Raw genomic sequence first — 13,033 nt, 5'->3', positions numbered from 1 at the left:
GGCTCCCCCATTCAATTTATCACAGCAGCACAGCGATGATTATTATTGTTATGATTGTGAGAAATTGTGCTGAAGTTACGCACACAAACGCAACTTGCGCTGAGTATACACACGGACACGGACTTCCCCATGTCTGTTCGTTGTCGCGGCTGCGTACGAAGCCTTCGTGCCACTCGAAAAGCTATGTTTCGCATTTACGCGCGCTGCTGCCATAGATCGGCGATCTCTGTCGCACCCACACAACGCCATTTTGCCGCAAGAGGGCGCCGCAGTCACTGCCAGTCAATCGATGCTAGTTCCACACACACAAGTCGTCGTCATCCATACTAGTATTTTTACAACGGCAGCAGATAGTGACCCAATTTGGGCGGGCGGGCCGTTTTTCTCTATTATATTATAATAATTAAAATAGGCTAACAAAAAAATTACTTAAAAACACACAAAAAAACACATTTGCCATTTTGTAGTCTAATTCCGCGGAAATTCGTTGATGAGAAAAGCGAGTGACGAGACGCGACGGCATGGAAAATGTTTAAAGTTAAGAGAAAGAAAATCAAGTGAAGCATAAAATCAATCATTTTTTTTTTCGTCATCACCCATATATATATCTACTATACGTATAAGATATAGCTACTATACACATGTATCGTCGTACGAATAAAATAGTGAGTATACGCATTAAAAATAAATAAAAAGTCCCGAAAATCGCAGGAAAAGTGCAGAAAAAATCGGGAAAAATCACAAGAAAAATGGAATCCGTGCAAAAATGACAAGGCATGAAAACCTTGACGGAAAATCCACTGCGTGTAGCCACCTACCTAGCGTAGTATGTGTACGTGTGAAAAATCTATGAGCAAAAAAAGTGGGATTTGTTTGAAAATTAAAATATTTTAAATACAAAAAATTAATAAAAAATATAAAAAAATCTTAAAAATAATTTTAAAAAATAAAAAAAGCTTGGAAAATTGTAAAAAAAAGTAAAATAAAAAAATGGATAGTAAAATACGTGAAAAACGCAAGGCGCATGCATACGCAAACCATTTTCAAGTGTGTCTCTACTAGTCATTTAGTGGTACAGTGACATTTTATCTCTACAAAGAAATTCTTTAAAAAATTTTTAAAAAAATTAAAATAATTTTTTTTAAATAATTTTTTAAGTAAAAATGTGTGAGAGACAAAAAAAAAATAATTTTTAAATAAAAATAAATGATAAAATACACGCACCACGTACCGATGAAAAATTTTCTACCCCATGATGAACATTTCCCCTCTTCGCAATATTCAGCAATATTCCGTAAAATTGAATGTGAATTTTTGTTTGTGTGTGTGTTTGTGTCTGTATATGCGCTATACATACACAATAGTAACGAAAGAAAAATATAGTAATAAGGTGTAGTGGAAAAGGAGCTCCTTTCTCCGTGTGTTTCGTGTGAAAAAGAAAAATATGAGAAAAAAAAAGTTAAAAATGGAGTAATTTTCTAATAAATTTTTACAATTTTCCATGCAAATAGTGACCAAAATAGCAAAAATAAATAATTAAAATATTTTTTTTACCGCAAAAGGAAATAAAAAAGTGGAAATTCCCGAAAAAATACTGATTGTGATAACAATTTAGCAAAAGAAAAAAAATGTACAAGAGAAAAAGTGAATAAATGCAAATAAAATGTAACTCAAATGTGTTGCTGGAGTAAAAAAAGGATAAAATAAATTGAAAAAAAGAAACTGAGCAATAAATAAGAGAAATTATTTGAAAATTAAGGGAGAAAATAAGCAAGCAAAATTTTGTCAGAAAAATTTCCTGATAGCCTCCTTTTTGTGAGGTGAGTTCCTCCTTCTTCTAAGTTCTTCTGGATTTCTTCGTTGTTGCGCTTCACAAAAAGTTTTTTAAAATTTTATTCAAAAATATTTTACATTTTTTTATATGCAAAATATGACATATGTCACAAATTTTTAATTAAAATTTAAATATATAAAATTTAAAAATTTAATTATTTTAATATTTTTTTTGACAAAAATATATATAAAAAAAATATTTTTATTTTTTTTTCATTAAATTTTGTTTTTTCAAAATATGTTTCATGTTATTTTAATTAAAAGTAATGTTTTGTAAATTTTTAACAAAATTAAAAATTAATTTATTTAAATTAATTTAAATTAAAATTTCGATTTTTTTCAAAATTTATTATGGTATTATTTTTAAAAATTTTTATAAAATTTAATTAACAATTTATAAAATATTTTAATTTTTTTAATAATCATTTTGTGTAAAAATTTAAACATGAAAAAAATTTAATAATAAGTTTAAATAAATTTAATAAATAAATTATTTTCAAAAATAGTTTTTAATACTTAATTTTTTTGAGTTTAAATTTGAATATAAATTTTTGAGTATAAAATTGAAAAAAAAAATTAAAAATTAATTTAAAAAATTATTGATTATTAATTTTAAAAAAATTTTAAAATATATTTTTTAAATTTTTAATTAAATTTTATAAAAATTTTAAAAAATAATTAATTTAAAAAAATTTTAAATATTTTTTTTAATTAAAAATTGAATTAAATTATTTTTTAAACAATAAATTATAAATAAAATAATTGACAAAAAAAAATTTTTTTCATGAAATTTTTGACATATGTCGTATTTTTGTACTGTTAAAATAATTTAAAAAAAATATTTTTTATACACTTTTAATGCTTTTTTCGGTAGATGCTTTACTTGTAAAATAAAAAAAATCACGACATCTCTCGATTTTGTGCATTCCATTCACCTCAAAGCAGTTTTTCTTGTGTTTCACGACAAACAAATACAAAACAACATGAAAAAAGTAACAACGAAAAGCTTTTTATTGTCACACAAATTTTTTGTTAGATTTTACTTTTTTGTATTAAAATTGCCTCAAGGTTCTGTCTTTCTATCTTTTTCTTGCGCTTCGCACATTATTATCCAGAATTTATCCTTTTTTCATTAAAAGAAAATAATTCTATGCATTTTATCATTTATAACCAACAATTTCTTCCTATTCTTATATTTTTTTATACATGCACGATTTTTTTTTTTTTGATAAGAAAGACACACATTTCGTACAAACATACAGAACTCATTGAAGGTATTGCTGAATTTGTATCAGTTTTCGTGTGTAGAAAGAATTTTTTTTATCATCATCATCATCATCGTGTCGTCGTCGTCGTAGCAAGTTTTCCGTATTCCGATCATGATGTTGTAGGTATTAAAAGTTGATATTTTATATATTTTTCTATGTATATAAAAATGTGTTATGCTAGAAAGTTGATACAGTTTCGTTATCTTCATACCCGAACATGACACACACACACACTCTCATGCGGTGCGGGGGAAAAGTGTCGTCGTCGTCGGTGGTGTGGTGGTAGAATTTTGTGCATCGACATGTTATTTAATATGAGCATGTTGCAAGAAATTCTCCGAACGAGAGAAAATATCGGATAAAAATAGAATGACAATTGAACCGAATTGACATCGCCATGTAATAAATTCAGTTAATGTAGAGGATCGCAATAATGTCTCGGTTTATTTTTCGTAAGTGTATTATAATACACACGAAAAAATATGTTGGAGCGATGTAAAGTGTGGAACTGGAACATTTTATTGAATTTCATCCAACTTTTTTTTTATTATTATGGGAGGTTGTTAATACGGATAATGTGTAACGGTTTCGATAAAAAGTCTTTATTGACAATTAAAAAGGGAATTTTTTCATAAAGTTTTTTTGATTAAGTGATTTATATATGAAAATTAAAGATTTTATATGAAAAAGATCATAATCTAGTAAAAATTATTTATTTTCATTATTTGTAATTTTTTAAAGTTCACATAATATAAAAATATGAGAAAATTAATTAAAAATATATTAAAAAAAATCCTCAAAAAATAAAATTTATTTAAATTAAAAAAATATAAAAATAGATAAATTTATTAAACAAGAAATTAAAAAAAAATATATATAAATTTTAATCTACAATTAAAAATTTTGAAATAATTTTGCGCAAAAATTTAGTAGAATAAAAATACAAAAAAAACTTTTTGGAAGTTTAAAACATATTTTTTCATATTAAATTATTTTAAAAAATCGAAAAAAAAAAATAATAAAAATAAATATTAACATATAACATAACATAACTTTATTTGTCGGAATTTTTCATACAATCAATACATTTTAATTACATTTAAAAACATTTTAATGGCCGAAGCTATTAAATTTCGAAAAAAAAAAATAGAAAAATTAATGATTAATTAATATATATTTTTTTAATTGTATTAAAGTATATAAAATTTTTATATTTATTTAAAAAAATAAAATAAAAATATTCAAGATTTTATTTTTTTTTGATTTTAAATTTTTTTATTTATTTAAATTTTATTTTTGAGAAGTTTTAAAAAAATTATAAAAAAATTATTTTTATTTTTAATTTTTATAAATAAGATATCAAAGTAAAAATTGTCAAATTATTTTTTTTTAAATTTATGTACAAAAATTACTTGACATGCTTAAATTATTTAACAGCTTTGACTAATACTGCGTATCTACAAAAAAGAAGAAATGAAAAATCGAACAGTAATGAATAAAAATTGATTTTTACTACCGTTCATTTAATAAATTATTCAAGACAGAGTAAAGTTCAGTAATTTAAAAATATTGACTAGCTTTTTATTTGTAGCTTCAACAGTAATTCGATGATAAATGTTTAGTCAATATCAAGTACCTAAAGTATTTTTTTTTAGAAAAAGAATTACATTAAAATTTTTATTAAATTTTTTAAAAAAATATATTTTTAATTTATTTATTTTATTTTTAAAAATTATAAAAGGTCAAATGGGATGATTTCATCAATATAAAAATTATTTATTTGAAAAAATTATTTTTTTAATTAGGTATATTTATTATTTTTTTTTAATTTTTAAATTAAATAAAATTTTTGATTTTTGATTAAATTAATTTTTTGGGGTGTAATTTAATTTAAAAAAAAAATGATAAAATTGATTATTTGAGCAAGTTTTAAAATTTATATGAAAAAAATTGCTCAATAGATTTATGTTGTTGAAAAATAAGTTAAAATTTTTAAAATATCTGCAAAATACCAAAAATATTCAAATTTAATTTAATAACTGCAGAGATTGATGAGTTCGTACACGAAAATTTAATTTATAAAGAAGTAAAAAATTGAATATCAATACATTTCTCCAATAAATTCATTTTTTTTGTATAAAAATAGATTTAACGTGATTCATATTTTTTCCTTTGAAAACTTCCTTGATTGCGTAAAAGAAAGCTATTTCATTCAATTTTCCGGTCAGTACCTTCCTCAAAATAACTACATTGTACCTATTTTTCGTTCCGAAGTACTTCCCACACACAGTCTCGCACATGGCAGTGTCACAAGTTGACTCACAGCCATCTAACAAAAGAACAAAAAAAAAACATGCAGAAGCCTTACACATGTGACAAGAGTACTAGAAGAACTCCCCCCATATTTGACGTAGGATGCATTTGACACACAAAAACAAACAACATGCAACGTCCTTTGTTATATTTATAAACTAACGGCAAATATGTAGGCCATTTACTTATTATTATTATCTTTTTTTATTTTTTTTTGTGAAATGCAATAAAACGTAATAACACACTGCCAGGCAAGTTAGGCGAGCAGCAGTGACAGCGCCTACACCACAAACACACAAAAAATGGGGTAACTAGAGTAAAAACGACGATTTTAAAATCAATAAATTGAATTTCCACTCAAAATGTGCGACGTGAGTGGCCCGCAATTAAAAAGTGTGAAAATTTACGTGAATTTTTTTGATGATAGGGTAATTTTAAAAACAGAAAAAAATCAGACATGACGTCGAAAAAGGGCACGTGCGTGAACCAACAGGTGAAAAACGAAACGAATAATGGCATATAATTACGTTTTACGTGGAAAAAAGTTACTTTTCCTATTAATTTTTATTAAAAATTTAACAAAGTAATTCGCAGAATTTATTTTATAAAAATTTTCCATTTAACTGTTGTAGTTAAACCGGTAAAATTTTTTTAAAAAGATTTATTGAAAATTTTAAAAAATTTAAATATTTTTAAAGGTCAGAAAATTTTTAAAAAATTTATGACAAAAAAAATGAAGAATAAAATTTCAAAAATTTTTTATTAAAAAAAAATATTTTTTATTAAAAAAAAATATTTTTTATGAAAAATAAGAGCCTTTCACAATTTATTTAAAAAAATATTAGTTTTATTTAATTTTTTTAAAATTTATTTAGGCCGCTCCAAATGAAAAAATAATAAAAAAATTAATTTTTAAATAAATAAAAAAGTTATAAAAAAAAAGTGAAGAAAAAAATTTGAAAAGTGAAGAAAAAAATTTAAATATAAATTTTTAAAAAAATATTTTTTTTATGAAAAATAAAAAATTTAGGCCAAAACAATAATATTCAACTTTATAAAAATTATTTAACTTGAATTTTTAATTACAACTATTTTTCATAACAATTGAATTAAAAATTTAAAAATTTTTAAAATATTAAAAAATTTTTACTATTTAAGGTTTTAAGATGAAAATTGTAATAAAGAAAAATAAAAATTTAAAAAAAATTAAATTTTTATAAAACTGAAAAATAAATTTTCAAAAAATTACAAATTCTTTTATGAAAAATATTTAAAAATTATTTATTTATTTTAAAAATTTTCAAAATTTTTATTTTTATAAATTTTTCAAACAAAAAATTCAAAAATTTTCCTTTTTTAAATTTTAATAAAAAAAATTAAATTTTTTAAAAAATTGGTGAAATAAAAAAAATTTTAAATGGCCTTAACAATTTTAATTAAAAAAAAAATTTTGAAAAAAAAAATAATTTTAAAAAAAAAAAAAAAATTGGAGAAAAAAAGAAAATGGAAAGAAAATTTAAAAAATAAAAAAAAATAAATTAAAAATTATTAAAATAAAATAAAAAATAAAAATAAATAAAAAAAGGAATTAAAAATTAAAAAATAACAAATAAAAGAAAAATTGGAGAAAATTTTTACAAAAAATATAAAGAAAAGTTTCACGGCTTTTAATTTTTTGGCTAAACATTCACAATTTTTTTAAATTTTTCATAAATCTTTCCTGCAGCTCCATGTTTCTATTGAACATTAAAATACTTTAAAAAAGAAAATTTTTCATTAAAGAAAATTAAAAAGCACACCGTCAGCTGTCTATAAATAAAAATTTGCATTCAAATATCTCTTACTGCCGCGCTCCGTTACTTATAAAGTAATCATTCAACAATTACGGTGTTGCACTTGATTACTTGGCACAACTCGCAAGCACATTTTGTGGCTTAGAAACAGCAGTCGACAAGCAAGCAAAAAAAAATCAATCAATCCAAATTGAAAATGTCAGAAATATGACAAGTGCATGGTTTATTCATAAATCGATCTGTCTCTCTCCCTCACTCGGCGGCGTGTGTCTTGTTTAAAAACAAATGACGCAAGAACTCGCGCTTTATTTACTGCCAGTGTCATTGTAGCAAAAGACGGAAAATATCGATTATTCCTCGCGAAGACAACTGTTGTTCATGGCAAGGCAGTGGTTTTAAAATAGAAACAAGTAAATCATAAATAAATGAAAATTTTCGAGTGTCACACATAAACTATAAAATTTTGACACACAAAATGGGGATTTTTTCAGTAGTGGTCGTTGTGGAATTGTATCTGCACTATAAATCTTTTGTCATAATTTAAATATTATTATTAAAAATATAAAAAACTGATACATTTCTTGCCATCGTTGCTCGTTTTGCTGCATAATTTTAATTTTTTTTAAAGGCACTGTGTGGACTTGTCATGCTGGTTTATGAACTCGTTGAGTAATTTTCAGTAATTTATGTCGGAAATGTCTTTGACTTTTGGAGGAAATGGAATTTATTTTGTCTGTAGAAGTAAAATTACTAATTTTAGACCGAAAATTGAATTAAATTGGAAAATTTATCATAATAATATAATTTAATAGATTGAATATTTTTTTTTTAAATTGAATTTTAATTGGAGAGAAGGCAATTTAATGATTAATTTTAAAAAAAATTATCATTGAAGATTTTTTTATTTTTAAATCAATTAAAATTTAATTTAAAAAAATAATAAAAAATTTAATTCTTAAGTTTCTTAATTTTTTAAAAATTATTTTCGACCTTTTTAAATTATTTAAAGCTTTCTTGGCTCAATATAATAAACAAAAATTCTTAAAAATCTTTAAGAAAATTAATATATTAAAAAATATTAAATTTTTTCATTGAAAAAAAATCTTAATTAATTATTTATAATTAATTAAATTAAAAAAAAGTTAATCAATATTTTTTTTTTTAAATAAAATATTAAAAATTTAATTTATTTTAATTTTTAAAAAATTTTTTAGGTGAAAAGATTCATTTTCACGGTAAATATTTTTTTTTTAAATAAAATTTTTAAAATAAAAAATATTTTTTTATTTATTTTCTTTTTTACAAAAATAAAAATTTTAATAAAAAAATAAAATTTAATTAAAAAATATTCTTTCTAAAAACTCCTTGAACAATAATGACCTTGTCTCCTCACAAAATGTCAAAATATCCATCACTTGTTGAATGAAAAACAAATCCTCTCTTAACTGAATTTATTACGTTTTTGTCTGAATCACTACTTTTTGGAGACCTAAACCAACAAACGCTAACCAAGAAAAACAACAAACACAAAACTGCTTAAAAATAAACAACTTTTCGTACAAATTTTCTTTTAATTAACCTTTTAAATTAAAGCCCTTAATTAAATTTTTGTTTTTATTTTTATCTCTGTGTAATTTGCTGACAAAACGCACTCGCTTAAAATTTATTGCTTTTTAAAATAAAATTAATTAAATTTCAAAGTTGCTTCAGAATGACGAGAGATTGCAATGTTATGAACGTCCAAATATACATTTGTGTTGCATTTTTACTGCACTTTATCATCTTTATAAATTTAAGAATAAAATATTTAAATTTATTTTCCCTTAAATTCCATTTCTTAGTATGTAGAAAAAAAAGACAAAAATAATAAAAAAAGTGATAGTGAAAAAAAATAATTTATTAAAAATTACGAGAAAATATGTGATTTCATGTTTTTTTTCTATTTTATATATTTTACATAAAAATTGAATGAAAAATCATCATCATCATCTTGCATCACACCACAACAACAACAACAACAACAACTAAATTGGAACAATACAACAACAACATCAACATCATTATCAACAATAAATTGACAAATGAATTAAACAAACGTTCAATCACAAAATTTATTAATAAATAAATTTTATTTGGTTCATAAATTGACACACGAAAAAAAATAACACGAACAAAAAATGTATAATGTTCGTAATATGCAGAATATGTCCAGTGACCCCCTGAGGGTATCTGACGTAATGCTAGATTCATTAACGCACCAACTGCGCGAAGCAGAAAGTCGCAGGGCAGAAGCAGAGCGAGCGCATCAGGTAAGATTCATTCCATTTTTCTTTTGTCAAAATTTATTTTTGATTCATTTATTTGATTTTAATTCAAAAATATTCAGAATATTTTATTGTGTTACACAACATGATACACGACATACATACACCCACACATGAAATAAACACTAAATGACATCCTGTGGATCGAAAATTAAGGGATTTTGATTCTTTAAATTTTTAGTGTATATTTTTTTTTTAAATTTGTGAAGTCATAAATAAAATTCATAATAATTTTTTTTCAAAAGGTCATTAAAAAATTAACCAAATTTAATTAAATTAAATTTTATGAGTAAAATTAATTTTTAATTAATTAATTTATTAAAATTATTAATTATTGGATTAATTAAAGTTTTTAATTTTGAAACATTTTTTTTACTTTTTTTTGTATAATTTTAAATTATTCTTGTATTTTTTTTAATATTTTAATCAAACTTAATCAAGCTTTTACTTAAAAGTATCAAAGTTTTTCTTTCAAAAAAATTATTTAATTTTTTTTTTGTTTTTATTTTATTTATTTATTTTTTATTTTATTTTTTATTTTTTACAAAAGTAAATAAATTTTTTTTAAAGAAATTATTGCGAAAAATTTACGAAATTATTATTTTTTTATTTTATTAATTTAATTATATTTTTATTTGTATTAATTAAATTAATTTTTAAATTATTAATTAATTATTTTTACTTTTAATTAAAGAATTTTAATAAGCAAAATTTTTTAATTAAAAATAAAATTTAATTAAAAAACAAAAGAACCAGACAAAATTTACCTCCTTTTCGACCCACAGGACACAAAGCATATTTAAATATATATTTTATGGATGACATATAGCCTGGTTATATTTATAGCGATAGGGTGTAGGATACAATAGAACTGATATTTGATAGTTATTTATTGAAGTTATTGATTGATAAATGTTTGTATACATAGCTGTATTTAGAATTCATACGCCACTTCATAGACTAGAATAGAGATAGGTGTTCTCATTATTATTATTAATCATTAGAGGTGCGACATGTTTATCTATTTTAAATTTAAATATGATTTGCGAATAAATTATGAGGATTTTGCGACTTATCGCGGAATTGTCGTTGCCACGTGTGCAAGTACGTACCAGCAAGTTAAACGCTTCACAAACACTAGACAACCATAAAACTTGTAATCATTAAATATTTCAACATGTTTACACATTTTTTCCCTTGCATACAAACATACTCGCTTAAATACTCACAATTACGTCGTCGTCGTCGTAGTCGTCATTGAGTTGCCCAGAATGTAAACAACTTATGTGCTTGATAAACTTTTCATGAGCACGAACAGAACTCACTTTTGACAAACGAAACACATAAACAACAACAAAAAAATCATTAATGTTAACGGTGCAAACATAAACAAATCAGAGCCTGAACAAAGAAACGAATTAAGGTTTGGTCTATTATCAAACAAAGTTTGTTCTTGATGATATTTTTGGCGGTGAAAATTTTTAGTAAATAGGTACCAACAAAACTTTTGGCAATTTTGACATCGTTTCATGTAAATCGGAAATTTATTAATAATTTATTTAAGGAGCTTTGGTAAAGTTATTTTGTGAGAAAGTGTCACAATTTTTTTTTCATTATCCATTAAAAATTTTCGATATAATAATTTTTAATTTTTTAATGAAAATTAATAGTATTCTCGGATAAATGGACAAAAATCTAATAAAAATAAGAATAATAAAAATCTTATATTGTAACCGGCGACATGTAATGTCGCTATTACCTGTCGTCGTTACGAGGGAGAGATGTAACTTTTGTAGCAGAGAAAAAAGAAGATAGACGTGCTGGCGATATTCTGGATAATTTTGGAAAAATAAAGCGATTGTTTAATTAATTGATTCATAGTCATTGGGGTTACATTTGGCATCCCTTGTGGGGATTCAAACCCGCGTCCTTTGGATTAGAAATCAATCATAAATATCAAATTTTCTAAAAATTTTAGTATGAGCAGTATCTCAGTATTTTAGAGACCTTCTGTCTCTTCGATCTTCTTCTTTTTGTCTAATATGATGCAATTTAATTTATTAAATATTTTAGTCGTTCTAAAATGCTTTTGCAATTGAAATGTTTTTTAAAAATCTATTTAAGATTTTTCAATGCTTCAATTTAAAAAAAAAATATTAATTTAAAAATTTTGTTTAGAATATCAAATAAATTTTTGACCGTTTTGGCAAAATACTTTCAAAATTTGTAGAAAAGGAAACCCCGAAACAGATAAAAAAAATATTCTAAACTCACAAGTCTTTCGGGACAATTTCCTGTTCTAGTTCTTGTTCTTCAATTCTCCATGTTGGATCATATTTTTCATTTTCCTTATTAACGTACTCTTCTTCGATATAATCGTCATCGTTCTCGTCGTGAATTCTTTCCCATGGGAGCTTAATGCAAAACCAAAATATTAAAAAATAATTAGTTAACAAGTCTGACTTATTTTCCAAAAAAATCAATCTTCTTTTGGTCACTTGAAGATGAAAAGCATGATTTCAAACAATTTATGTGGCTCAGGTTGCAATGTCAAGATTTTAAATGTAGTCAACTATATTCTCCTATAAAGTTAACACAGGTTTGGTTGTTCTTTTCAGTTTTATGCAAAGACAAGTCTTAGTAACTTCTTCGTTTTTTAAGTAGCATGATATAATCATTTAAATTGTTCATTAAGTTTTTCTATTAAATGCTCATCAATGATCCGCGTGTTTCGTTGGATTATACTTTGAATCTGAATCAATTTCAGTTAGATTCATCAGACCTATTGGAGTCATCGTATTTTCAACCTTCTTGGCCTCATTTTATTTAAGTTTTCTTAACGCTTCTGGTTAGGTTTCTTTACTCTGTTTTGAAAAAATCAAAAAATTTTTATTTTTTTAAATGATTTAAAAAACTTTAAAATAAAATTAAATAATAAAACTTAAAGATCTATACTTACGTTGAACTCCCAAAGAACTAAAAATAGCCTTCTCAAGATTTTTTTAAAATTCTGTTAGCTTTCAGTTAAATTTGATGTCAAAATTATAAAATAAAAATAGTTGTTTTAAATTTTTTTTTATTTCATAAATTTACACTTAAAAAATTACTTTAAATTTACTCACCTAAAAAAATAATAAAATGTTGGAACAACTAACCCTATAAAAAATACAGAAAATAAAAACTGGACAATTTTCTCACAAAATAAGCTTTAAAAATTTTTTTAAAACTTTCTATTTCAAAACTTACCCAACTCTACTGATAAATATTTTTAAGCATATCACTCAAAAAAAAAAGTTGGCACTTTAAAAAGGAACGGAAGTATTTCCTGAATACCGAAAAAGCCACACATTGCGCATGATAATAGAGCAAAAAAAAAATCGGAGATGATTCAAAAGCCAAACAACGCACAATACATTTTTTTTCTCTGCTCCTCTATAGAATATCATCAATTCCCTGTTTTCCGTGAGTGTGCAGATGTTTTTAAATAATATATCATTTTTTT

At 23.5% G+C, this 13,033-nt stretch overlaps 2 protein-coding genes across 9 annotated transcripts in view; both read left to right on the top strand.

Annotated features, from left to right (window-relative positions):
• The window catches only part of LOC134828112 (vacuolar protein sorting-associated protein 37B), a 169,114-nt gene that overhangs the window by 39,459 nt on the left and 116,622 nt on the right, over window positions 1-13,033 (top strand). The window lies entirely within an intron of this gene.
• The window catches only part of LOC134827430 (RIMS-binding protein 2), a 61,089-nt gene continuing 48,413 nt past the window's right edge, over window positions 358-13,033 (top strand). For 7 of the 8 annotated variants that reach the window (XM_063840057.1, XM_063840051.1, XM_063840053.1 and 4 more), the window contains exons 1-2: window positions 358-665; window positions 9,409-9,516. In XM_063840057.1, coding sequence (XP_063696127.1) covers window positions 642-665; window positions 9,409-9,516 — 132 coding nt within the window. In that variant the 5' untranslated portion in view covers window positions 358-641. Of the gene's footprint in view, window positions 666-1,562; window positions 1,821-9,408; window positions 9,517-13,033 lie in introns of all 8 variants that reach the window. The other variant, XM_063840052.1, reaches the window with a different exon arrangement.

Source organism: Culicoides brevitarsis, chromosome 1 (assembly GCF_036172545.1).
Source record: "Culicoides brevitarsis isolate CSIRO-B50_1 chromosome 1, AGI_CSIRO_Cbre_v1, whole genome shotgun sequence".
Taxonomy (NCBI): Eukaryota; Metazoa; Arthropoda; class Insecta; order Diptera; family Ceratopogonidae; genus Culicoides; species Culicoides brevitarsis.
This window is presented reverse-complemented; position numbering and strand designations above follow the sequence as displayed.